This window comes from Peromyscus leucopus, unplaced genomic scaffold, assembly GCF_004664715.2.
Source record: "Peromyscus leucopus breed LL Stock unplaced genomic scaffold, UCI_PerLeu_2.1 scaffold_1483, whole genome shotgun sequence".
NCBI classification, from domain to species: Eukaryota; Metazoa; Chordata; class Mammalia; order Rodentia; family Cricetidae; genus Peromyscus; species Peromyscus leucopus.
This window is the reverse complement of record NW_023504648.1, coordinates 4,525-30,901: the sequence shown is the minus strand read 5'-3', so window position 1 is coordinate 30,901 and position 26,377 is coordinate 4,525. Positions and strand designations below refer to the sequence as shown.

Sequence of the window (26,377 nt, the reverse complement as noted above, 5' to 3'; positions counted from 1 at the left end):
TGGGGGGTGGGGGTGGTCACAAGCACACATGCCAAGCCATTCCTGACGCAGTCTCAATGACACCCCAATGAAAAGCTGAATTTGCTGTACTTCAGGGGGTTTCCTGGTGGTCTCTGGCTACAAGTTGTTAACAAGTTGTAAGAAACTCCCAGCAGGGCACAGTGGCCCATGGGGGTAAATCCAGGTAATTTGGAAGCTGAGGCAGGAAAGTCACCAATTCAAGGCCTGAGCAACATAACAAGGTCCTGTCTCTAAATATTAAGAAAGGGCGGATGGTATAGCTCCGTGGTGGAGCACTTGCCTAGAATGTGCAAGGCCTTGGCTTCAATCTTTAGTGCCACTAACAGGAAAAAAGTGTCTCCACTGTTGTGGAATACTCCTTTACACTGCGTGAAAATATGTCACTGATTGGTTTAATAAAAAGCTGTATGGTCAATAGCTAGGCAGGATGTTTAGAGCAGAGAGAACACTGGGAAGAAGGTGGAGATGCCATGAGATGCAGAGCGAGCAGGCTAGGCAATACGGTAATGAGGTAAGAAAGCCACAAGCAGAAAGTAAACTAATAGAAATGGGTTAATTTAAGTTAGAAGAGCTGGTAGAAACAAGCCTAAGCTATCAGCCCAGCTTTCTTAATAAGAAGTCTCCGTGTTGTTTATTTGGAAGCTGGCTGGCAGGGCAGAGAAATCCACAGACAGTTCTCATCCCAGCATGGTGCCCGAAACTATTTAGCTGTCACTTGACTGTGGCTGTCTGACATCTATCTCTAGCTTGTGACTCCAAACAGATCTCAGAACAGGGCACACACCTCTCTGCAAACTTGGTACTCTCCAACTCAGCATATGGCAACCGTGTCCTTCAGTAGCTTTGGCCAGAGCTCTTGGAGGTACTCTCTATTTCTGTCTCTCAAACCCACAGCCCTCATGTTGGCAAGTTTGAGCATGCTCTGCTATCCCAGTGCACTCTGAATCTGGTTACCTCTTACCTGCTACACTGCAAGTTCTAGGATCCAAGCCTAGTCATCCTTCCTAGAGAATGGTATCAGTCACCCCACCCCACCCCCACACACACACCTGTCTTCACCTTGGGGCTGGTCTGAGCATTCCAAAGAGGTCTTTCTGGGCCAGCTCGTCCTCCATCTCTTTCCTTAGCCTTTGGCCTTCTTCAGGGAGGCTGCCCCATTTAGGCCCTGGATCTAGTCCCCTGGCTCACAGCTCCACTTGGGTGTTGATTCCTGTTCAGAGGGAGGGAGGAAGCCTGTAAAGAGGAAGGAGGGGCTGATGTGATGGCTCAGCAGTTCAGAGAGTGGCCTGTGACATTTTCTGGGCAGATGTGAGCACAGCTCTTTCGCTCCAGAGAAAGCATTGATGACACACTGGAGAACGGATTCCATCTGAGTCTGGCTTGGTGAGCCAGAGAGTTTACTGGGGGGTTACTTACAGGAGCATGGGTGGTTACTTAAAGAGCGTGGGTGACTCCCAGGCAGCTTCATCGCCAAAACGCCCAGCCTCGTGATACTGCATTCTTGGAGTTCTCTGAAATAACTCACAGGCAGCTGGGCTAGCGGGAGTCTCCTCTGCCCAGTAATCGTTACTGCAAACTTAAGGTTAGAAGGACCTTGCTCTGAATCCTGTAGGTTTCCGCAGCTTTAGTTTACTCCCTGAGTCTTGTAAATTTTATTTACTTCTTATGTCTTCTATTTTTTTTTTAGATTTATTTTATTTATGTGTATGAATGTTTTTCCTGTGTGCATTGTATGTATGTTTGCCACGTGTGTGCCTGTTAGCTCCCCCGGAACTAAAGTTACAGGTGAGCTACCATGTGGGTGCTGGGAATCTCCTGGGTTCCCTCCCAGTCAAGAGAATCAGATGACCCTGCCTCAAAACAAAAACAGTGAGGTGCATATCTAAAATAAGCTGGAAATCAAAAGGCCCCTTTCCTCAAGGATCCTTCTGTCCCTTGAGCTGGTCAGCGTGTGCTTTCTCCGGGGGTTATACTCGCCATCGGAGCCCTACCCAACCCCATTGTTGACCTCGCCGCTTAACAACACTCAAGCCTACATATAAAGTGAGTGAGGCAGAAAATGGGAGGGGGAGGGAGAAAGAGAGAATGAGTGCGTCTTGTAATAGGTACTGTCAATTCTGTGTCTGAAATGTCGCAAAGAAACTGGCAGCTCAGAGACTGAATACGCATTGGGCGGGGCATGCAAATGAGGAGGTGGCCGCGACTCCCAGGAACTCTGGGAGCGAAAAGAGCAACAAAAATATCCTCGGCCCACGCTGGATCTCGCAGGGTTTCCCTGGAGTGGCGGTCGTGGTCAGGGCAGGGCAGGAGAATCGGTGTCGGGCGCGTGCCTGTGGTCGCGTGTGTGTTTGCGACCGTGATGTAAAGGTGTGTGCGCACGTGAGTGTCGCGGGCGGTCGTGAGTGCTGAGTTATCGCTTCTCGGCCTTTTGGCTAAGATCAAGTGTAGTATCTGTTCTTATCAGTTTAATATCTGATACGTCCTCTATCCGAGGACAATATATTAAATGGATTTTTGGAAGTAGGAGTTGGAATAGGAGCTTGCTCCGTCCACTCCACGCATCGACCTGGTATTGCAGTACCTCCAGGAACGGTGCACCCCCTCAGGGGACCTCTCACCATGGTTTAAAGAAAAGACCAACTCACCTTTTGACTCATTGCTTAAGTCGTTTGCTTTGTTTTAAAACTCAGCTTTCCTTTTTCTGGTTTACTTCTCTATGTAGCTCCCTTTGTGGAGTTTGCTTTGCATGCCACCACGTCGCCTTTGAGAAGTCTCCCCGCTGACTCAAATGCTGGGATTAGAGGCGTGGACCACTACCTAGCTCCATATATATTAGTTTAAACTGTTTTGGTCGGTTTTGCCAAGAGATATCTTGACTTTTAGTAGTTATAGCTATCCAGGTTATCTCTAATTTGGTATCCATGCAGGTAAGAAGAACTAGAGATTCGAGTTTTAAAGATGTCCATATCTCAGTAGGATGTGTCTGAATATAGGCAGTTATTACGTAGTAGGACTAAAGGTATTGAAATAAACTATTTTTTTAATTCTTTTTTCTTTTTCTTATAAGATTTATTTATTATGTATACAATGTTCTGTCTGCACATATCCCTGCAGGCCAGAAGAGAGCACCAGATCTCATCTCTTCTAAAGGTCGTGAGTTCAATTCCCAGCAACCACATGGTGGCTCACAACCATCTGTAATGAGATCTGGTGCCCTTATCTGTATACATAATAAATAAATCTTTTTTTTAAAAAAAAGCTCTGTCAGAAAAGACTCTAAGCTGGGCGTGTTGGCACATGCTTGTGCCATGGTTGGCACATAAGGTTGTGAGCCACCATGTGGTTACTGGGAATTGAACTCACGGCCTTAAGAGAGCAAGCAGTGCTCTTAACCTCTGAGCCATCTCTCCAGCTCTGAAATAAATTTTAAATACCTGTTCTGTGTTAAGTTTTAGGGAAGTCGTGGGAGTCTGGTCTCCGCCCCTTTCTCATCTGGCACCGCCCCTTGTGTGCGATTTCCCTCCGAGTTCGCGGTAGTTTCTTGCGCAGGCGCAGTGGCTTCACCATGGCGGAATTGATTTCTTTCGTGGTTCCCACCCAGAGTGACAAAGTTTTGCTGGTGTGGGAGCTGAGCGCTGGTCCCCCAGCCGAGGCCTTAAGAGTGAGGGGCTGCGCGGAGGGGCGAGGAAAGGGGGGGGTTAGGGAGAGACCCGGAGGCAGGAAGCAGGGGCCCGGGGCCCGCGCTGAGGGAGGAGCCGGGGGTCGGTGAGCCAACAGGTCCCCGAGCCACCAGTCTCCCCAGGGCAGGTCCCTGTTCGTGCAGGGAGGAGTGCTCCGGGTGGAGAAGGGGGACTGACTCGTGGGAACTGGGTTTGTCCTGGGGCCGGAGGTCGGCGCTCACGTCGTGCGCCCCCCGCAGCATTCTCTGTCTGCAGCGTTCTCCCAGTTTGGCCTTCTGTATTCAGTCCGAGTCTTCCCGAACGCCGCGGTGGCCCGCCCCGGCTTCTACGCCATCATCAAGTTTTACTCGTCAAGGGACGCGCAGAGAGCCCAAAGGGCCTGCGACGGGAAGCCTCTCTTTCAGACTTCGCCAGTGAAGGTGGGTGCCGATGCAGGGCCTGGGGTGAAGTTCCCAGGGCATCCGTGAGCTAGCGTTTGTGCGGTCCTCTGGTTCACACGGTGCTTCCAGGGGCATTTCCACTGAGGCTCTGGCTCCAGGCATTCCTAGATGAAGAAACTCAAACTTGGGATGGCTGGTGATAAAAAGGTTCATCATGATAGTCGCTGCTCAAAGCCAGGTGTACCGATGAAATCCCACGTCCTTCTGTTGCCTTAAAATTTAAGAAATATTCATAAACGTTTTATATTTTACTTGGACTTAAAATACTGTGAGTTTGATAAACTGTTGTGACATAACGGATGCTTTATTGCCATCATTCTCAAAAGGCCTATCCAGAAGTCCCCTCAGGTCCCAGAAGGTGGGCAGAGCATCTTTTAATACATTGTAGACTCCATTCCATATTAACAGCAAACCCATTGACTTGCCCAGAGCCACGGGACAACATCTCACTATGTTTTCATTTCCACCACTTTAAAGAACCATTTCAGTTTCTGATTGGCTACTGGATCTGCCCACTTGCTGCTGACCCCAGTCTATTCTTGTCCCTGGTGCTTTTCTCCTCCACTGAACCTTGATTGAATCTGAGAACTCTAGCCCGTAGTGACCCCAAGCATACAATCTCTACATCTGTACACTGTTCAGGACCACCTTCTCTCCTAGATCATCCACTTCCAAGTACTGAAGTGATTGTTAGTCAGCCTTTAATTATTGAACTTTGTATGTTTTTAACCTGTCACCATGTCTCAGTCATAAATATTGTATGTGGTACGGGGAAGATTGCTAAGCAGTGAGCTTCCCGTGCTCTGGCACAATGAGACCGTTTTGATAGAGTGTTGAAGGAAATCTGGAGAGATGGCTCAGTCGTTAAGAGCCCTGCCTGCTCTTTCAGAGGACCCAAGTTCAATTCCCCACACCCACATGATGGCTCACAGTCACTTCCAGTAACTACAGTTCCAAAGGATCCCATATCCCCTTCTGGCCTGGGCACCAGGCATGCATGTGACTCACAGGAATATGTGCAGGTAAAACACACACACACACTTTACAAAATTCAATATTTAAAAAAACAACAACAATTCAAGGAGCGGGGTGTGAGTGAAAGGCTAGCCAAGTGAATGAATTCCAGGACAACACAGAGAAACCCTGTCTCAAAGACCAAAAACCAAACCAAACCAAAAAAAAAAGAAAAAAAAAAAAAAAAAAAACAATTCAAGGTACTGTTGAGGGTGAGAATAGTCACATTAGTTTATTTACATATTTGCTTGTTGGGCACACATATGTTCTATGTGTGTTATACGATCAAGGAAAGGCCTAAGGCACCTTGAGAAGTACCACCCCCCGACACACCTTTGGCATTGTCTCAATTAGGGTTATTAGTACTATGAAGAAACACCGTGACCAAAAGCAAGTTGGGGAGAAAGGACTTATTTGGATTACACTTCCATGCCACTGTTCACCACTGAAGGAAGTCAAGGCAGAACTCAAGCAGGAGCTGATGCAGAGGCCATGGAGGGGTGCTGCTTACTGGCTTGCTCAGCCTGCTTTCTTGTAGAGTCCAGGACCACCAGCCACCCACAGTGACCTGGGCCCTCGCCCATCAATCACTAATTAGGGAAATGCTTCACAGCGGAACCTTATGGAGGCATTTTTCTCAACTGAGGTTTCCTCCTTTCAGATGATTCTAGCTAGTGTCAAGTTGACATAAAACCAGCCAGTACATACCAAAAAGAAAAAAAAAAAACAAGCTGGGCTTAATCCCAGCACTCGGGAGGCAGAGCCAGGCGGATCTCTGTGAGTTCGAGGCCAGCCTGGACCACCAAGTGAGTTCCAGGAAAGGCATAAAGCTACACAGAGAAACCCTGTCCCGAAAAAAAAAAACAAACAAACAAAAAACCTCTTTACCTACTGCTCTGCCTCCTCTACCCCCTTTTTTCTTCTCTAAAACAACTCTTGTAGCCCAGCCTGGCCTCCAACCTCATATTTAGTTAGAGATGATGTTCATTAACCTCCTAACGAATTTTTTTGTTTGTCTTGAGACAGGGTTTCTCTACATATCACTATCTGGAACTCATTATGTAGGCCAGGCTGGTCTTGTATTCAGAGATCCCCCTCCTCTGCCTCCCAAGTGGAAGCAAAGATGTTTTTTGCCATACCCAGTGACATCCTAATTTTTTTAAAAAAAATTTATTTATTATGTGTACAGAGTTCAGTTTGCATGTATCCCTGCAGGCCAGAAGAGGGAGCCAGATCTTTTTTTTTTTTTTTTTACAATACTATTCAGTTCTACATAATAGCCACAGATTCCCTTGTTCTCTCCCTTCCTGCCCCCCTCCCCTTCCCCCAGCCACCCCCCATTCCCACCTTCTCCAGATCAAGGTCTCCCCCGAGGACTGGGATCGACCTGATAGACCCAGTCCAGGCAGGTCCAGTCCCCTCCTCCCAGATTGAGCCAAGCGTCCCTGCATATGTCCCAGGTTTCAAACAGCTAACTCATGCAATGATCCCAGGACCTGGTACCAATGCCTCCCAAACAGATCAAGCCAATCAACTGTCTCACCTATTCAGAGGGCCTGTTCTAGTTGGGGGCCCCTCAGCCTTTGGTTCATAGTTCATGTGTTTCCATTTGTTTGGCTATTTGTCCCTGTGCTTTATCCAACCTTGGTTTCAACAATTCTCGCTCATATAAACCCTCCTCTTTCTCACTAATTAGACTCCCAGCGCTCCACCCGGGGCTTAGCCGTGGATGTCTGCATCCAGATTCCTCAGTCCTTGGATGGGGTTTTGGGCCCAACTATTAGGGTGTTTGTCCATCCCATCACCAGAGTAGGTCAGTCACGGCTGTCTCTCGACCATTACCAGCAGTCTTTTATGGGGGTATCTTTGTGGATTTCTGTGGGCCTCTTTTTTTTTTTTTTTTTTAGCTGAGGATCAAACCTAGGGCCTTGCGCTTGCTAGGCAAGCGCTCTACCACTGAGCTAAATCCCCAACCCCCTAATTCTTTTATTTTTATTTTTTTGTTTCATTTGGTTTGGTTTGGTTTTTCAAGACAGGGTTTCTCTTATGTGGCTTTGGAGCCTTTCCTGGAACTCCCTCTGTAGACAAGGCTGGCCTCGAACTCACAGAGACACACCTGCCTCTGCCCCCCCGAGTGCTGGGATAAAGTTAACCACCAGAGATGTGTTCTCCAAATAGGCCTACTACCCCTTCATCCATGTGTCGTTAGCCAGGCTTACAGTCCTGAGTCCCATCCTGTCCCTCAAGGCGTCTTCAGTCTGTTCAGGGAACGGTCAGTTACCGCTCAGCAGCCAAACTGTCGCACAACCGGGCAGATTATGCTTTGCAAATGGTTTCTTTATACTCTCTTTATCCTGGGTCATCTCCCCTTCCTCTCCCCAACCCCCCTCCCTCCCTAAGCCTTTCCATCCACAGTACTCTCCTCCCCTTTCATTTCCTTTACCTTCTGCTCTGCCACCCCCTCATCCCTCTCCTTTAAGGTAACCCTTCCTCCCCTTCCCTTCCTTGTGCCCTCATTTGCAAAGGAACTTTAGGTGTGTGTGTGTGTGTGTGTGTGTGTGTGTGTGTGTGTGTGTGTGTGTGTATTTAAGTTCTGTATATATATATGTGTGGGTGTGTGTGTGTGCACAAGTGAATGCTGGTGCCCAGGGAGAAAAAGATGTCAGACCCCCCTGGAGCTGGAGTTACTTAGCCATGTGACTTGAATGCCGAGAACTGAACATGGTCCTCTCCAAGAGCAGTCGCCACCTCAAGCTCCAGGGAGCTTTGAAAGTAGTGGCCGAGAAAGAACATAATCCATAGGTAATCAATACATTGACTTTATTTGTATTGTTCAAATTTTTTGAATACACAAAACTTTCTAATAATGGAGACTTCTAAGATGGAGTTAGTGGAGTACGAAATACACAGTAATGTGTCAAGTATGCAAGGCTAACACCTGGAGGACCTGTCAGTAAAGCTTGTCAGATAAGCTTGACATGTGATTGTTCTGGTGAAACTCGTGTGTATGTGTGTGTGTGTGTGTGTGTGTGTGTGTGTGTGTGTGTGTGTGTGTGTGTGTATGTGTGTGTGTGTGTATGTAAGGTCTCACTATGTAGCTCTGGCTACCCTGGAACTCTATGTAGACCAAGCTGGCCTGGAACTCAGAGAGATCTGCTGGCCTCTGCCTCTTGAGTGCTGAGATTAAAAATGTACACTGTTGGCCTGATGGCGCACACCTTTAATCCCAGCACTCAGGAGGCAGAGACAAGGGGAATCTCTGAGTTCCAGGCTAGCCTGGTCTACAGAATGAGTCTAGTTTACTCAGAGAAATGCTGTCTCAAAAGAGGGTAAAAAAAAAACAAACCCACACACCACAGTGCCCAGGCCTGTATTATCACTTGTGTGGAGTTACTGACTTGGAGCTGGGTGAGTGTAAGGTTCATCTCTGTCTTCTGGGGTCATAGTCTCAAGCAGGAGCTACTGGATGGGAACAGTGTCTTGGCAAACTCACAACCCTTGACTCTTTCTTCGGGGCCTCCTTGGTTATTTTCTCTAACCCCTTATACTGTAGGCTAACACTCCACCAACTGAGCTCCAGCCCCGCCCCCAGGGCAACCTGCCACTTAACCAGGGATCCTAACAATGATGGCGGACAGCACTGAGGCTTAGATGGACAGATAGCATGTGTGTGGGGCTCACTCTGACGCAGGACTTAGGACCTCCTTCTGACCCCCTGATCTTCACTGTCCCTTACGGACTTGGAATTGATTGACCTCGTGTCTCCAAAGTAGAACCTGGCAGGCTGTGATATTTGTGGGTCTCCTGACTGCAGGTTCGTCTCAGCACTAGACATAAGGCCCTGCGACATCAGGCCTTTGCCCTAAACAGCTCACGGTGTCAGGAACTGGCAAATTTCTACTTTGGCTTCAATGGATGGTCAAAAAGGATCCTCAAGGTATGGCTTGTTCATTTTTCGACTAACCACACTCTCTCCTTCCACATTAGAATCCTAGACTTTGGGGAGGATTGAACAGGGCTTCCGGGAGGACATGTCAGGCAGGGGCCAGCTATGGCGGGATTAGGTGGATGTGTCTGAGAGTTAGGAAAAACTCGTCCCAGTTCACTGGCCGATGAAGTCCATAGTTTCTCAGTGTGTTCGCTAAGACTTGGTTGCCTAGAGCAGCATTCCTTTGCAAATCTTCCTTGCTTTTGAAGCTCTAGGGTGCTCCAGCTGTTAGCGGGGATCTGGGGTTTAGTTTTGTATGTTTCTCCGTTGAAGTCTTAGGCAAGCTGGGGATGGGGCTGAGTGGTGCAGAGCTTGCCTAGCAGGGTGAAACCTCAGGGCTGATTCTCTGAGGACTCGAATCCCACCCTTCCCAGCTGCAGGAGCTCCCTGGAGCGGAGGACGAGGCCTTGCGGGGCCCGGGCGGAAGCAGAGCCTCAAGTTCTTCTGTGCTGTTGAGGTGGTGCTGCCGGCCTATGGATGCAGGAGCCCTGGAGTCAGCATCGCTGACGAGCCTCTGCACCAGCTGGAAGAAGGTCTGTCCTCGGCGCAGGGAGGGCTGCAAGAGTGGATATATCGTGTCTCCGTCTGTCTGTCTGTCTTTTCTTCCTTCTCTTCGCTCTCTGTCAGCTACTAGCCAGGCCCTTCCACCACTGAACTACTGAAGTCCTAAGGCAGAATTTTTATGCCTTATAATATAGATTTTCACTGAAGCACGTGCCTGCCAAAACCTTTACATTTACAATAGAGCTGCCCTCCTGCCCAGAGGCTCAGGAGAGGCAGGACATTCTGTGTCTCTAGTTTTTGGTTAAGGACTTGCTTTGTGTTGAGATAATTGGTCAGAATCCTTTGTCTTCAGTTATCAGCAAGATCCTGCCGTAGGACAGGAGAAACGGCTCAGCACATAGGAGCACATACTGCCCTTGCAAAGGCCCTGCATCCTGTTCCCAGCACCCACTCCAGTGGGATCTCATGCCTCTCCTCGGGCACCTACACTAGTGTACACAGAGAAAGCCACATGCAGACGTGGACATGCCACTTATCGTTATCTAAACATTGCATAAACCCTTGTATAGACACTTAATCCTTTGATAATGGAATGGCTTGAACAGACAAAAAGGCCAATGTGAAAAGGTACTCTAATTGATTTTAAGTTATTTTTCTAGACTCCGTGGTCCTCAGCATGAGGAGTCCAAGTCAGATGTAAGGAGTTAGTGGGGGGCGTGGAGTAGGCTCCTGAGGCTGCTGGATAGATGACCCCCATCATCAGGACCGTCACCTGACCTTGTTCCATCACCTGACCTTGCTCAGTGTGAGTCCAGCCCTGAGCTGCAGCAGGCAGAGTCTGCGGGGAGACCTGTCAGTTTGGAATTGGCCAGTGATAGGAGCTTTGTACCTGTGCCTCAGTTGGATCCCATAGTTATTACATAAGGAATTTCAGAATACACTGGGCCTGTGAGATAATGGGCCCTGTCATTATGTACCTTCAACAGACCCATTCAGCCAGCTCCTTGTGCTACATCCCTTTAGTTGCTCAAATAATGATCTGAGACTGAATCATAAATTATTTTCTTTTTAAACAAAGAATAATTGCTATCCATACAAGTATTTGCTTGTTTTTTACTTTGTGTGTATGGTGTATTTGTGTGTAGTGTATGCAAACATGTGTGCACACAAAGTGTATGGGCCTGCGTGTGTGTAAGCCTAGAAGCCAGAAGAGGGTGTCTGGTGTACGCTTCTCTTTATTCATTTGAGGCTAGGTCTCTTCCCTGAACCTGGAGCTTGTCTGTCGTTTTGGCCAGCTAGAAGATAACAGCCCTGTCTTTGCCCGACTCACTGTGGGATTGCAGACCTGCACAGGGGCGTGCCCAGCTGTTACACGGGCACTGTGTCCAAACATTGGTCCTCCTGCATCTGCAGCAAAAGCCTCTCGTCAGCCCCCATTCAGGTATTGGAAATCTGTCTGCTTGCTCCGCTCCAGGACAGCCATCGTTTCTCATGAGGAGGAAGACCGCTCAGAAGCTCGCGATCCAGAGCGCCTTGTCAGACGCCTTCCAGAAGCTGGCCATCGTGGTTTTAGGTGAGCCTTTCTTGATTATCCTGAGTGCTCGAAACTCAGCAAGCCGGAAGGTCATTTTAAAACATAAATAGTATGAAAATACTAATATCTGGAACATTCCGAATTCTGCTTTCATTCACGGAACTCTGCTGTGGCAGTGGCCTCAGATTTGTCCCTTGTCAGGTTTATGAGAAAACTGACAACAGATACTCTTGCTCTTGGATCTGGATGTCAAAGGGCTAGCCTCATCACTGCAGGCAAACCTTCTGCTGGCCTGGGTCTGGATTTCAAAGGGCTAGCCTCATCACTGCAGGCAAGCCTGCTGCTGGCCTGGGTCTGGATGTCAAAGGGCTAGCCTCATCACTGCAGGCAAACCCTCTGCTGGCCTGGGTCTGGATGTCAAAGGGCTAGCCTCATCACTGCAGGCCAACCTGGTGCTGACCTGGCACTAATAGGGTTTTTGAGCTTTGGACATCTGGGCTTGCACACTGGTTTCCTGTCCACAGCTAGAGTGACCTGTAGACATTACAGTTACGAAGCTGCTTGCTCTCTTATTCACAAAACAGGCTGGAGGTTCTTCCTTCCTCACAGGGACATCGAAAGAGTCAATGGAAGGACGAGAGAGAAAAAGTGTGGGCTCTGCTTACATGAGAAGCCGGAATCTGTTAATTATCACTGTTTCCTTCTCTCTCTCTCTCTCTTTTTCTTTTTCGAGACAGGGTTTCTCTGTGTATCTTTGGAGCCTGTCCTGGATCTTACTCTGTAGACCAGGCTGACCTCGAACTCACAGAGATCCACCTGGTTGAGACCTGTCTTAAATATGAAATCTTCGGCTTGTTTTCACTTGTGATGTTGGCATATGGGGTGGGCGCAGTCAGGGAATCATCAGCTGCTTTCTTGTGAGTGTTGATCGTGGCCGTGATGCTGGCATTGGCATCGTGGTCCCCTAAAGGTTGACAGTGGTGTGACCTTTTGGGGCTTAGCAACAAGTCTCCAAAAGGATCGCTCTCCTGTTTCATAACCCTGAAGGCTTAGCAACTGAGATACCCCAACTCATGGAGGCTTTTCTGTGCATGTAAGAGGTGGATCCAGTTGGCCTCAGCCTTCCGACCTGGCCAGCCTTCCTGTCAAAGTATGACCCCCGCGGTCTTCAGCTAGGAGAGCCAGCAGCTGTCGGCTCTGAGTGGCCACCTTTAAGAACCGGGCTAAATACCTAAGTTCTCTCTGTCTCTCTCCTCTGCTGTGGCATTCCTTCTGTAAACTCAGAAACCCTTAGAGCAGAGCCTTTGTGTGTGGCTTGATGTGAGGAATGCTGGGTTATGTACGTAAGAGGGACAGGGCCTACCAGTGGGAGGCTGCAACTGTGAGACATTTCTCGTATCTTGTGGAAGCTCATTTCTTGAGGAGTAGATAATTGCCCCTTGCTCCTAATCCGGTGTCCTCTATGCCAGGCCTGAATTCACTTTGTCTGCCACCTATGCCTCAGGCTTCAGCCATTTGAACCTTTTTTATTTCCAATTTCTTGTTATGCCCTAGTCCTGTATCTAAAATACCAAAGTTGTTTGAACTAACATGCTTGATACCTCATTTTTTTTAAAAGATTTATTTATTTATTATGTATACAGAAGAGGGTGCCAGATCTCATTACAGATGGTTGTGAGCCACCATGTGGGTGCTGGGAATTGAACTCAGGACCTCTGGAAGAGCAGTCGGTGCTCTTAACCTCTGAGCCATCTCTCTAGCCCCTCATTTTTTTTTTTAATGTGCATTGGTGTTTTGCCATGGATGTCACGTTCCCAGGATTGGAATTACAGACAGTCATGAGCTGCCATGTGGGTGCTGGGAATTGAACCTGGATCCTCTGGAAGAGCAGTCAGTGCTCTTAACCACTGAGCCCTCTCTCCAGCCCCTCCCCCCCTTTTTTTTTGAGAGAGTCTCTATGTAGCCCTGGCTGTCCCGGATCTCATCATGTAGACCAGGCTGGCCCGGAACTCTCAGAGATCCGCCTGCCTGGGCACCACCATTCCTGGCCCTGCTCATACATTCTTTAAGCAGATGGTTCTGATAACTGCAGCGTGGGATGCGACATTTCTAGAGACATGCTCTCCTTTAGCCTTTAGAGACTAATAAGCCTTCATCAGGTGTGACTGTTGGACTGTGTTGACAAATTTGAGAACAAGAAAAACTCTGAACCGATCCTCACTTTCAGAAAGTGGCAAGGTCGCGGTGGAGTACATTCCCAGTGAAGAGTCCATAGATGCCGAAAGTGAGGAAGAGCTACAGAGTTTAATCCAGGTACGTGGGGAACCTAAGCGGAGGTTTCCGTAGCTGGGGTAGCCAAACCCGAAGCAGCCAGCAGGGTCCGGAAGACTGCACCGTGCAGCATCCTCAAGGAAGTGTGGACTTGAAGTCCGTTGACGTACAGGCGATTTGGGGGTCTTTCCCTGAACTCATAGCCCTGGCCTCTTCCCCCTTGTGTGGAGTTTGACGAGAACTGAGGTCCCTGACAGCATGACTGTGACTGTGGCCCCCAGATAGTTGGGAGGTCCCTGAGCAGTGATCATTTCAGAACTTCCTCCATGAGTCCCAAGAGCACATGGAACAGGGCAGGTCTCTGATGTGCTACCACCAGGGAGACCGTCTCTCTCTAAATAACTGTGTTATTTAAACCCCTACATTTCCCTTCTCTCTAGCAGAAGAACTTCCTATAAGTTTTTTTTTGCCAAAGACCTTCTTATAAATCAGTTATATAAAAGGTCTTAATCAGAGAATAAGTTGCCAAAGTCACTTCAAGAAAACGGTCACTATTACATAGAAGATGTATTGAAAGCAGTAGTGGCCGAAATGTGTTCTGCCTCGTGGGGATATCATTTGGGGGGTTTTGGTTACTTACTGCACCCCAGAACCTTGAGGTGATTTGCTTTGAGCAGGTAGAGTGGTCGCTGTCTCAAAAAGTAAAGTTCTCCATGGAAAGCAATGGTTTAGTTCAGCTTCAACAGGGATCTCCTGGGTAAATGTTTCCCCATGGCTCTGTTCACCGCAGAGAGGTTGGGGTGGGCTGCCCCGAAGTGAGGACAGTGGCCTTGGGCAGTGGTGTCCATTTATTCTTTTACTTTTTACCAAGTGTGCCAGAGAGAGAGACAGAGAGACAGAGAGAGAGAGAGAGAGGGAGGGAGGGAGTCAGTTACCACAATGCAGGTAAAGTTACCCTGAAGCTGGTGTCTTGAGTCTGCAGACCCTTGGCTGGTAAAGGAATATAATTGGCAGTTGGGCAAGTGGGATCTTCCTTCTGTAGCCAGAAGATGTCTTCATAAGAGGCATTCTACACATCAGGAGGGAAGGTCCCAAGGTTCAGCTGTGGTTTCTTTGGCTCCATCTTCGTTAGTTACCCTGCCTAAGAAGGAGACACAGCTACCAAGACATAGCTGCAGTTTGGTTTGGGTTTTTGTTTTTCAAGACAGGGTTTCTCCGTGTAGTTTTGGTGCCTGTCCTGGAGCTCACTTGGTAGCCCAGGCTGGCCTCGAACTCACAGAGATCCGCCTGCCTCTGCCTCCCGAGTGCTGCGATTAAAGGCGTGCGCCACTATGCCCAACAGTGTTGTTTTGTTTTTTGTTTTTTGAGGCAGGGTCTTAAGAAGTCCAGGCTGGCCCTGAACTTTGATTCTCATACTTCCCCCTCCAGAATGATGTTGGCCTTCCAATTATGTACTGCCAAACCTGGTTTAGTGCAGTGGTTTGAATGAGAATGGCCCCCATAGGCTCATATATTTGCATGCTTAGTCCCAGTTGGTGAGTTAAGGATTAGGAGCTGTGGCTTGTTGGAGGAGGTGTGGCCTTGTTGGAGGAGGTATGGCTTGTTGGAGGAGGTGTGGCCTTGTTGGAGGGGGTGTGGCTAGTTGGAGGAGGTGTGGCTTGTTGAAGGAGGTGTGTCACTAGAGTGGGCTTGGAAGTTGAAAAGCTCACATGTCAGGTCCAGTGTCTCTCTCTGCCAGCTTCTCGTGGATCAGAATGTAGCTCCCAGCTACTTCCCCAGCAACATGCCTGCCTTGTGTCCCACCACGCCCCCCACCATGACGATAACGAATAACCCTCTGAAACTAAGCAAGCTCCCAATTACATGCTTTAAGAATTGCCTTGGGGGAGGCAGAGCCAGGTGGATCTCTGTGAGTTCGAGGCCAGCCTGGGCTACCAAGTGAGCTCCTTTCGAGCCAGGTGGATCTCTGTGAGTTCGAGGCCAGCCTGGGCTACCAAGTGAGCTCCAGGAAAGGCGCAAAGCTACACAGAGAAACCCTGTCTCGAAAAACCAAAAAAAAAAAAAAAAAAGCTCTTTTGCCGGGCGTTGGTGGCGCACGCCTTTAATCCCAGCACTCGGGAGGCAGAGCCAGGCGGATCTCTGTGAGTTCGAGGCCAGCCTGGGCTACCAAGTGAGCTCCAGGAAAGGCGCAAAGCTACACAGAGAAACCCTGTCTCGAAAAAACAAAAAAAAAAAAAAAAAAAAAAAAAGAATTGCCTTGGTAGCTGGGCGGTGGTGGCGCATGCTTTTAATCCCAGCACTTGGGAGGCGGATCTCTGTGAGTTCGAGGTCAGCCTGGTCTACAGACTGAGTTCCAGGACAGCCAGGGCAATACAGACAAACCCTGTCTTGAAGAATCAAACAAAGGGTTGCCTTGTGTCTCTTCACAGCGAAGAACAGTAACTGAGACACAGGGCAAGCACGCTACTAAAGAAGCTCTACCCCAGTGACATTTATCACACTTTCAACAAGTCCAGCTTTCGTCCTGTGTGGTGACACACACCCTTAATTCCAATGCTCAGGAGGCAGAGGCAGGCAGATCTCTGTGAGTTCGAGGCCAGCCTGGGCTACAGAGTGAGTTCCAATCGAGCCAGAACTACACAGTGAGACACTGTCTCAAAACCAAGTCCACCCTGGCGGTGTGGCCCATGCCTTTAATCCCAGCACTCAGGAGGCAGAGCCAGGCGGATCTCTGTGAGTTCGAGGCCAGCCTGGGCTACAGAGCGAGATCCAGGACAGGCACCAAAACAACACAGAAACTCTGTCTCAAAAAAACAAAACAAAAAACAAAAACCAAGTCCAGCTCTCTGTGAGTGTGAGACGGAGCAATCAGCACTGGATTCTGAAATCTGACTGCAACAGTAGATTATTATATTCACCAATTAGAGAGGAACTATTAGAAATAATTCCATTTTAAAACCACCACTGCGTGCGCAGCTGTGCCAGGACACTGGTATGTTTGGTTATGTGCGTATGAGTGCAGATGTCCTAGGAAGCCAGAGGCATGGAGCTAGAGTAACAAGTGGTTGTGAGTCGCACATGTGGGTCCTAGAAACGGAACTCAGGACCTCTAGAAGAGCAGTACTTGCTCTTAACTGCTGAGCCTTCTCTCCAGCCCCAAGATGAAGGCTCTTCTTGCAAATCATAATATATATTGTAAAAGCGGCTCCGAAGGAAGTCAGCTAGGCATCATCTCTGTGTTGGTGTGTGAATCTCTGAAGTGGTAGCCATGCCTGTGAGTCAGTGTGGGATGCGGATGCTTTCCCGGGCCATTGGAAAGGCTCCCCACTTTGATACAAAGCTTCTGGCTAAATTACCCACCCCCAAATCCCTCTGCAGAAGTGGAGGAGTGGTCACAGATTCTATCCTGGCTCAGCCCAAGCAGTGGTGAGTTGGGAACCATGGTACCGGATGGTGAGTGGCTGGGGGACAGCAACCCTGGAGTAACCGCTGTGTACTCTCCCACCGCCCTGGTGGCCTTCATCCTGCAGGTCAGCTCCTTTCCTTGGAATCAGCCCGGCCAAAGGGAGGAGGAATGTCTCTCCGATTTCAGCTTGGAAGAGGAAGAACCCGAGCTGTAAGAACTGCACTAGCCCTGTGTCGAGGCGAGGCCCTGCCATCCCACTCTCCTGGGAACTTCTACATTTCTGATCCGTGGGCTGCTGGCGTCCCTCAACACCCAAGTGTGAGGCCCAAGTCTTGCCCAGCGCCTCGGAGGAGGTCTAAGAGGCTGGAGCCTGTCCCTGGGATGGGAAGAGGTTCCCTGTGCAGAATGGCACTGGGCCCAGAGGAATAAAGGTCACCTAACAAAGGTGTCCTGTTGTGTTAGTGGGTGGTTTGGGTCCCTGGCTTCAGGAGCATCACTAAGGTTTAGTTCCACAGTGAGGCTGTCTTTGAAGGGACAGTCTGACCCACTTTTCCTGGGGCCCAGGTAGTTCTCCCAGAGCCTTGAGGACAACCGACCCCTGGTTTTTGTATTCCTTTGGAATTGCCCCTGTAGCCTACAGCCCAGACAGCACCACCCCCTCATCGGTGCCTACCCCACGACAGGAGTTCACAACAGTTTGCTTTTGTTCCAGGATACCAGGGTCTCTTGGCAGATATACCCTGAATCAGATCAGTGGTCTGTTCCACCCCAGAATGTGCCCTGCTAGCCAACTCGAATCCCAAGGCTCTCAAAGGTGGTTCCGGTGCTAGGAGGGATCAGAACAGGGCTCTGCTGAAAGAATCGGTGTCGGCTCAGGACCCCCAAGACCAAGTTCTCAGGACAAAGGAGATTTATCTGCCCCAGAAGGACAAAGAACAGGGAATAAGAGACAAAGACAGGAGACAGAGGATGAAGGGGAAAGGAATGGGTGGGGGGGGGGGAACGGACAAAGGACTGCCTCCGGATAGAAAGAAGACAGATGTGGCTCATAGGCAAATGGTGGTTTGTTTATAAAGGGAAAGGGGGAAACCTTGTGTTAGATTGAGGTGTTTAATTTTAATTGGGCATGTTAATTAGGTGTGCCACAGGGGGATTTTGATTGCTGGATTTCAATACTTTGATAGCTGGACCTTGGTAGTTGTTGGCCTCAGAAGGAGCACGTGGCCAAATAAGGGAACAGACCTTGGTGACTAGCTTTAGGGATGTGATCTAATGTTTTTTAGCAAGGCAGAGGGAATGGAGAAGGGCAAGGCCTGCCAGAGCCGCATGTTTGAGTGGGTTTCTTAGATCCTAGTTAGCAGCAGAAACTCCATTTTGTCCCAGTCTGCCCTGAGCTGCTACCCACAATTTCCTGAGGCCAGACGGCAGCCCTCGGAGCCCCTCAGACACGTGTAAACCACGACCGTCCCAACCCCTTCTGATTGGCTGAAAGTGTGTCACCTGGAGAGGATGGGACTCCAGAGCTGTCTCTTTGTGGTTTTCCCCTTTAAAACTGGCTGCTGCCCCTGCCTCAGGAATGCAGGTGGAGCCCAAACCCTGTTGCCTCCCTGACACCAGTTTTTTAAAATAAATTTTGGCTTGCTTGAACCCAGTCTTTTGTGTTGGATTATTTATTCCCAAATAAATAATCTCGGACCTTAACAGGCTACTGTCTTTTCATCAACTGTCAACTGTGCTGCTTTCTTTAAAAAAAAAAAAAAAAAAAAAAAAAAAAGAGAGAGAGAGAGATAGGGTTTCTCTGTGTAACAGCCCTGGCTGTCCTAGAATTTTCCTTGTAGAGCAGGCTTAACTTGAACACAGAGATCCACCTGCGCCTGGAGTGCTGGGATTAAAGGTGTGTGCCACCATACTCAGCTCTCAAAATATAGATTTATTTATTTATTATGTATACAGTGTTCTGCCTGCATGCATGCTGCAGGCCAGAAGAGGGCACCAGATCTCATTCATTACAGATGGTTGTGAGCCATCATGTGGTTGCTGGGAATTGAACTCAGGATCTCTGGAAGAACAGCCGGTGCTCTTAATCTCTGAGCCATCTCTCCAGCCCTCAAAATACTTTTTATTCTGTGTCCCAAGAGGCAGAAGATGGCATCAGACCCCCTGAGCTGGATTCACAGGCAGTTGTGAGCCAGCTGACCGAGCGCTGGGAACTGAACTCTGGTCACCTGAGATAGCTGTAAGTGCTCTTAAGGGCTGAGCCATCTTTCCAGCTCTCCCTAACATCCCCCTCCACACATTTTTGGAAACAGGTTCTCTTGTAACCTTGAGATGTCTAAAGTTCCATTGATGGCTAACTTCATGTTTAGAAGTTTAAAATTCCTGTGCTTAAGAGAACTGTAAAGCATCAGTGGACTTCCAAATGTTAAGGGCTGTTAAGGGTTGGTTTTTGTAATTGTCTGGTCTTGTACAATTTTAACAAAACTGTTCTTTGTGCAAGGTCATAGGTCATAAGGTCAACCGCTGTTTCTGATTCTGTAAACAAAAGCTTGCTTTGCTCAAGATAACCTTCAGAATGTATCTTGTCTTTACCTTTATAAACTCCTGACTGAGGTGGCTTGTCCTGCATTTGGGAATTCGGAGTCCCAGTGCAGACCTGGCCCCTGTATGTGAATAAAAGCCTCCTCTTTGTTAAAATGTATTCGTGGTCAGACTGGTGGATTTCTGAATATTCCAGACCCATAACAGCCTGCACTGGTCTCAAATGATTTCTTTCCCTTTTTAGAAATAGAAACAAGATGGTTTATTAGGAAAGGTAAGTAAGCACTCTGGAGAGTGGGCAAGGGCATTTGCTTCCAACTCAGGAGAGCGAGGGATGAGCTTGAAGGAATGCTGCTCCTCCCCTTCCAGGTCCGCTGTCTGCACCTCATCCACTAGGTTCCCTGTTCTCCCAGAGACTCCTGTTGCCCCCTGCCACACTCTGCACTAGAGATTGTAAAAACCTCAGCTCACATCTTTAAGAGAATAAGACAGTTTATCCTGGAGCCATTGCGTGACCGTGGCCCGGGAGCAGATTTAGGTGCCCCCAAATTCCATGTTCCAATGTGAAAGTAGTTTCATGAGGCTTTTATAGTTTTACAGAACAAAGAAAGTCTTAAGGCAATTTTAAAACACATTGGTGAGAACCCCAGAGAGGCAGATACGTAGGGATGGGGGGCTATTTTACAGGCCTCATATGCTATGGACAATCTCAGCTCTTAGGCTGGTGGACACTTGCGTTCTGCTAAGTTAGTAGCTCCTAAGGTTTTTATTCATTATCACACACAAGGTGTTAGTTGAGATACAGAGTGGAGCAAGGTATGGCTGTCCAGAGCCCAAGATGAAGTAATCAGGCTCTGAACCTACAAAATTCCAGTCTCGCCACAGTACTAAAATTCCATCTGTCCACCAGTCTGCAGACACAGACTCCTTCAGGAGCTTTGTGTTCACGGCCAGACACGAACCTTTTTAGGGGTTTTCATTCACAAGATCCAATCTGGGATTTTTCACATAATAGGTAAATGCTCTGTGACTTATGATGGGCAATGTCATGTTGATGGCTAACTTTATGTTTAAAAGTTTAAAATTACTGTGCTTCAGAGAGTCATAAAGCAAAATTGGACCTACCAAATGTTAAGGACTGTTAAGGGTTGTTTCTGTAATTGCCTAGTCTTGTACTACTCTAACAAAACTTGTGTATGCAAGGTCATAGGTCACAAGGTTAACTTTGGTTCTGATCCTGTAACCAAAAGCTTGTTTTGCTCTAGTTAATTGGGATACTTGCAAGACATCTGTTTGCAAAACAGAATGTATGTAACCTTTGCCTTTATAAACTCTGACTATTGTGGTTCGACACTGCACCTGGGAATCCCCAGGCCTGGTGGAGACCTTGAGCCAGTATCCGAAGAAAAGCCTCCTTTTCGTTAAAGTATATTCATGGCCAGACTGGTGGATCTCTGAATGACCCAGATCCATAAAAGACCGAGCTTAATATCCCAGTTCCTCTTTTTTTTTTCTCAAATTATTTATTTTATGTACATTGGTGTTTTTCCTGCATGCATGTCTGTATGAGGGCATCAGATCCCCTGGAATAGGAGTTACAGACAGCTGTGAGTTGCCATGTGGGTGCTGGGAATTGAACCTCGGGTCCTCTGAAAGAGCAGCCAGTGCTCTTAACTTCTGAGCCATCTCTTCAGCCCCCCTTTTTTAAAAAGACAGTCTCAACCTGGTGGTGGTGGTACATGCCTTTAATCCTAGCACTCTGGAGGCAGGGGCAGGCCAATTTCTGAGTTCGAGGTCAGCTTGGTCTACAGAACGAGTTCCAGGACAGCCAGAGCGACAGAGAAAGCCTGTCTCAAAAAACCAAAAATAAAAATAGAAAGTCTCTTTCTATAGCCTGGAATTCCTCAGCTCAATATGTCCTGAAAACTTACTGTGTTGCTTAGACTGGTCGCAAAATTCACAATTTTCTAGCCTCCATTCCCCAAGTGCTAGGATTACAGGAATACAACGCTGTTGTGTCTTTAGGGCTGCAAGAATATATTATAGAGATTCGGCTCTTAGTAAAGCTATACTTTGACCGGCCAAGGGTCCATCAAATGGGAAGCCATTATCATGGAATATTTGGTGTTATACACCTTAATATTTCAGCCATCTTCTGCTATGAAATTCTCGTGTGCCCAAATACTCCCAGACCATATTGGCAAACAGCTAAGCTTCTCAGATGCTGGTCCACTAGATAGCTAACACCCCTACAAGGCCTAGGAGACTAGCAGGAGGCAGGTGCATAGCTTTGTTTCTTGAGCAAATGAAGCTCAGACCATCCCTTGCCTTCAAGGCTAGGGGCAATCGATTGAGGACAACAGGGCTTTTTGCACAACCAAAGACTCGAGTGGAACTCCACAGGGAGAGGCAGAACCGCGTGGTCAGGGACAACCAAAGACTGGAGTGGAACTCCACAGGGAGAGACAGAACCGCGTGGCCAGGGACAACCAAAGACTGGAGTGGAACTCCACAGGGAGAGACAGAACCGCGTGGCCAGGGAGAGGAGAGGAAGACACAGATTCTGTAGAGGGTAAGGCAGATCTCGTGCAGAGTTTATCAGGGCCAGGGGTAAGGAAGGAGCCAGGGAATATAGATGGAGGACGAAGGAACAGAGGATGAAGATGAGGTCAAAAGCATAGGAGCTTACTAAAACTATGAGGACAGGGAAACTGGGTACAAAGAGGAACCGAGACTCAGGACAGAACTGAAGCTGTATAGAGTTTTGCCATAAAGGAATAAAGTAAATGGACAAAAGAACATAGTGTACGTAGATTCCTTTCCCTCAGATACCCCACATTGTACGTAGTATCTTTCCCAGGACTCTGGGAGGAATTTTCTCAGGGCAGGAACTTGGGGAAATTCTGTTATCCTTAGTTGTACAACAGTTTCCTCCAAGATTAAAACATTGCATCTTGCAGAGCAAGAAGGCAAACAACCCAAAATAGCTCCAGGAAGTCCCTGAAACTGACCAGAATCACTAGCCCCCCTCCACCCCTGCCAGAGTAAACAAAAAAGCTCAGAGTCCCTCTCAGAGCAAAGCTGAGCTGCAAAGACTCTTAGACCAGAACAGTTCCCTGGAACAGGTTTAGATCAACTGAGGCGCCTGGAAAGGACCCTCCAACCTGTTGAGCTGCCTGCAGGCTGTGCAGTGTGCTCCAGGTTCCCATCTTTGTGAGCTGTCACCCGTGCTGGGGTGGTCTGTGGTGATGAAGCTGTCTGAGACATTTCTGCTCCTGTAAGTGATCCCTTACCCATATTCCTGTAAGTGACCCCAATAAAACTCCTGGTTCAGGAGAGCCACAGCTACACAGAGAAACCCTGTCTTGAAAAACAACAGATTACCAAAAAACCTCATAGTTCACCAAGTTGGACTTGGGTGGTCTCCATAGGTGGGTCTGTTCCTCCCTTTCCTCAGCTCTATCCCTCTCCTGTGCTAATGTCATGGTTTACACACTTGTGCACGCGCATACATACATACGTATCTATATAAAATCAAGGAAGCACAGGTAAGAGAAAAGGCTTGATTGGCTTAATATGACTATCTGCATTGTTTCTGCTGCAGACAACTGAGTTGATTTTTATGGCTGAAAACTTACATTGTAGACACTGGGGACAGATCCATACCTTACTGCCGTGCATGGGCTGAAACAAAGGCGATTGTGACAGTGTCTGACTTCAAGTCCTTGATGTAAATACCCAGTATAGCTGTGCTATGTGGAAATGTATCCTTACTTTGGATAAACTGCAATATTGACTTCCATTGTAGCTAGACTGGTTTGATTTTCACCAGCACAGTGTAAGAACAGCCTCTTGGCTAACTTCTTGCCGGCATTTCCTGGTTTTTGTTGTTTTTTAAATCTTTTTTTTTAAAGACTTATGATGTATACAGTGTTTTGCCTGCATGCCAGAAGAGGGCACCAGATGGAATTATAGATCCATTGTGATGGGTGCTGGGAGTTGAACTCAGGTCTTCTGGAAGAGCAGCCAGTGCTCCTAACCTCTGAGCCATCTCTCCAGCCCTTGTTTTTTTTAAGTCTTTTTGTTTTGTTTTGAGATTGTCTCACTGGGTACTCCAAGATAGCCTGGAACTCCCTATGTAGATCTGGCTGAAATCTGAGACCCACCTGCCTCTGTCTCCTGAGTGCTTGGATTAAAGGTGTACGCCAAATATGCCTGGCTCTGTTTTCTTAAAAAAAAAAAAAAAAAAAAGGGGGCTGGAGAGAAGCTCAGCGGTTAAGAGCACTGGCTGTTCTTTCAAAGGTCCTAAGTTCAATTCCCAGCATTCACATGGTGGCTCACAACCATCTATAATGAGATCTGGTGCCCTCTTCTGGCCTGCAGGCAAAACATGCAGGCAGAATACTGTATACATAATAAATAAATCTTTTAAAAAGTGTTATGCCCAGATTAGGACCCCCAAAGAGACCATCAGGAGACCAGATATATCCAGAATGCAATAGCAAGGTTTACTTGTTGGCGCAATACGAGCTAGCAAGGAACCCTCGTCCGCAGTGCCCGGCGCAGCGAGGCAAGGAGGAGAGAGTTCTCTTTCTTTTGAAGGCAAAAAACCACAGAATTCTTCAGAGAGGAGGGGGTTAGTACGGGTCCACCCTTGATTGGTCCAGTTTTCCTGAGTTTGGACTTTTATCTTATTTTTTGCTCTGTCAGGAGTTTTACAGCCCATCTCCAAAATTTGGTCATGTTATCTCAGGGGAGGGGGGCGTCTCGTGGTTAGCTACCACCAGACAGTCTGATTTTGTACTTTTAAAACTTCTGACTTCACCCTGTCTGGGAATGGGGAACTGACTTGGTTCTGGCTATTTTAAGATGTCCCTTTCCTCAGCTCTCCGGGCCTTAGGGGGGACTGGGGTGGGGTCTCTCAAAAGTAAGTTTTAAAAAATTGTTATTGTGCATTTGTGTGTGGTGTGTGAAGGTGGGCACTTGAGTATGAAGGGTCAAAGGAGACTTGGTGGGGTAGGTTTACTCTCTTTACACTGGAAAATGAGGCCTTGCTCCTATCTGTTACTATCTAGAAACCTAAAACCTGCCCGATTGGCCCCACTGCCCTAAGGATAGGCTCCTCTTCTTTCGTGATAGCAATAGCATTTCACTGCGGAATAGAGGTTGGAGCCAGCACGCTGTCCAGTTGATTGCTCATGATTAACAGGTGTGTGCCACCTTAAGTCAGGTTTTTCTTTTTTTAAGTTTCACTACGTAGCCCTTGATTGGCCTAGAACTCACTATATAGACTACTCTGGTTTCGAGCTCATTAGGCGATCTCACCCGCCTCTGCCTCCTGAGGCTGGGATTACAGGCATGAACTTCTATCCTCCAGGTTGACCTGGAACTAAGAGATATGTCTGCCTTTGCATCCCGAGTGGTGGAATTAAAGGCATGCGAAACTACCACCTGATTTATTCTGTTTTTAAAAAGGAACACGGTTGGGCCCGGCTGAGGCGGGAGGATCACGGAATATTTCAGGTCTGCACTTTCTAGGCGAGAGACTCCATGTGAAACCAAGACGAACAGGGAAAGGAAGGAACGAAGGGGGCGGCGGAGGCAAAAACCCCAGGGAGCAGTGTCCCAGCAAAGGAGCTGACATTCCAAGGGCCCGGCCCCCAAGCCTCCGTCCACCCCTCCCCCGGGCCACACCCGGGCAGGGCACCGGCCCCCTCCCCTCGGTCGCGGATGCCATCTCAAGGCGAGAGGAGATTCGGCCCAATGGACTAGATAGAAGGGGGGTGGGGAACCTTATGTGGCAGGGACCGTCAACTCTCGCGTCTGAAAGATTAAGAGCCGGGCAGAATGGCGGGCGGGGCTCTCTCGGGCGCTGCGCAGCGCGGAGATGGAATGCGCGCTGGGCGGGGCATGCAAATGAGGAGGTGGCCGCGTCTCCCAGGAACTCTGGGAGCGAAAGGAGCAACAAAAATATCCTCGGCCCACGCTGGATCTCGCAGGCTTTCCGTGGAGTGAAGGTCGTGGTCAGGGCAGGGCAGGAGAGTGGGTGTCGGGCGCGTGCCTGTGGTCGCGTGTGTATTTGCGACCGTGATGTAAATGTGTGTGCGCACGTGAGTGTCGCGGGCGGTTGTGAGACCTAAGTTATCGCTTCTCGGCCTTTTGGCTAAGATCAAGTGTAGTATCTGTTCTTATCAGTTTAATATCTGATACGTCCTCTATCCGAGGACAATATATTAAATGGATTTTTGGAAGTAGGAGTTGGAATAGGAGCTTGCTCCGTCCACTCCACGCATCGACCTGGTATTGCAGTACCTCCAGGAACGGTGCACCCCCTCGGGGGATCTCTAATGCGGGTTTAAAGAAATAGACCAATTCACCTCTTGCCTTGTTGGCTCAAACCTTTTGTCTCCTTTGCTTTCCTTTTCTGCTTAGTCTGCAAATCGTTTGGGCGCGTGGTGTCTCTCTCTGTACTGGGCCTACAACTGTCTCAGGGACTGAACTCATTACGATCTTAAACTGGCCTGGGACTTGGTAGGCTGCTTTGAAACCTCAGGCTTGTAGTTTTAACTAGTAGACACTTTAAAGCCTCCCGAGGCATGTATGCGTGTTGTCTAGATGCTGCTTAGTCCATCCTCTCTCTGTCAGTTATAGATAGACCTCCTAAAGATTCTTCTATCATTTTGCCTCCTTCACGCAACTGACAGTTTTCTTTTTTTAATTTCATGCAATCTTCTTTTAATCATTGATTTTATTTCATGAACGATTGGAAGTCTGTTTAGAAAGTCCTTATTGATGATGTGTGTGTATCTTGAAACATGTTCCCTACCGAATGTGTGGTCAACTATAGTACATGGTATGATGTGTATCAACACACTGGATTTAAATTGGCCACGATGAATAATTCAGTTTCTGAGGATATTCCAAGGGCATTGTGTAAAACTTGAGACCCTAAGGGGTGTGGGCTGAAGACTGTAGATGGAG

At 48.2% G+C, this 26,377-nt stretch overlaps 1 protein-coding gene and 2 non-coding genes across 3 annotated transcripts; all 3 read left to right on the top strand.

Moving 5' to 3' along the window:
* The first annotated feature begins 2,433 nt into the window (after positions 1-2,433).
* On the top strand, positions 2,434-2,624 carry LOC114689069. The gene has a single exon (XR_003733861.1). It is a non-coding gene; the product is annotated as a U2 spliceosomal RNA (small nuclear RNA).
* A 923-nt stretch (positions 2,625-3,547) lies between these two features.
* On the top strand, positions 3,548-17,858 carry LOC114689065 (RAD52 motif-containing protein 1-like). Its single transcript, XM_037201811.1, is given in 9 exon segments — positions 3,548-3,682; positions 3,941-4,120; positions 8,970-9,092; positions 9,518-9,554; positions 9,557-9,676; positions 11,122-11,220; positions 13,409-13,494; positions 16,983-17,068; positions 17,571-17,858. Coding segments are annotated over 9 exon segments (945 nt in total). The 5' UTR covers positions 3,548-3,586; the 3' UTR covers positions 17,689-17,858.
* A 7,681-nt stretch (positions 17,859-25,539) lies between these two features.
* On the top strand, positions 25,540-25,730 carry LOC114689068. Its single transcript, XR_003733860.1, has one exon. It is a non-coding gene; the product is annotated as a U2 spliceosomal RNA (small nuclear RNA).
* Positions 25,731-26,377: the final 647 nt, after the last annotated feature.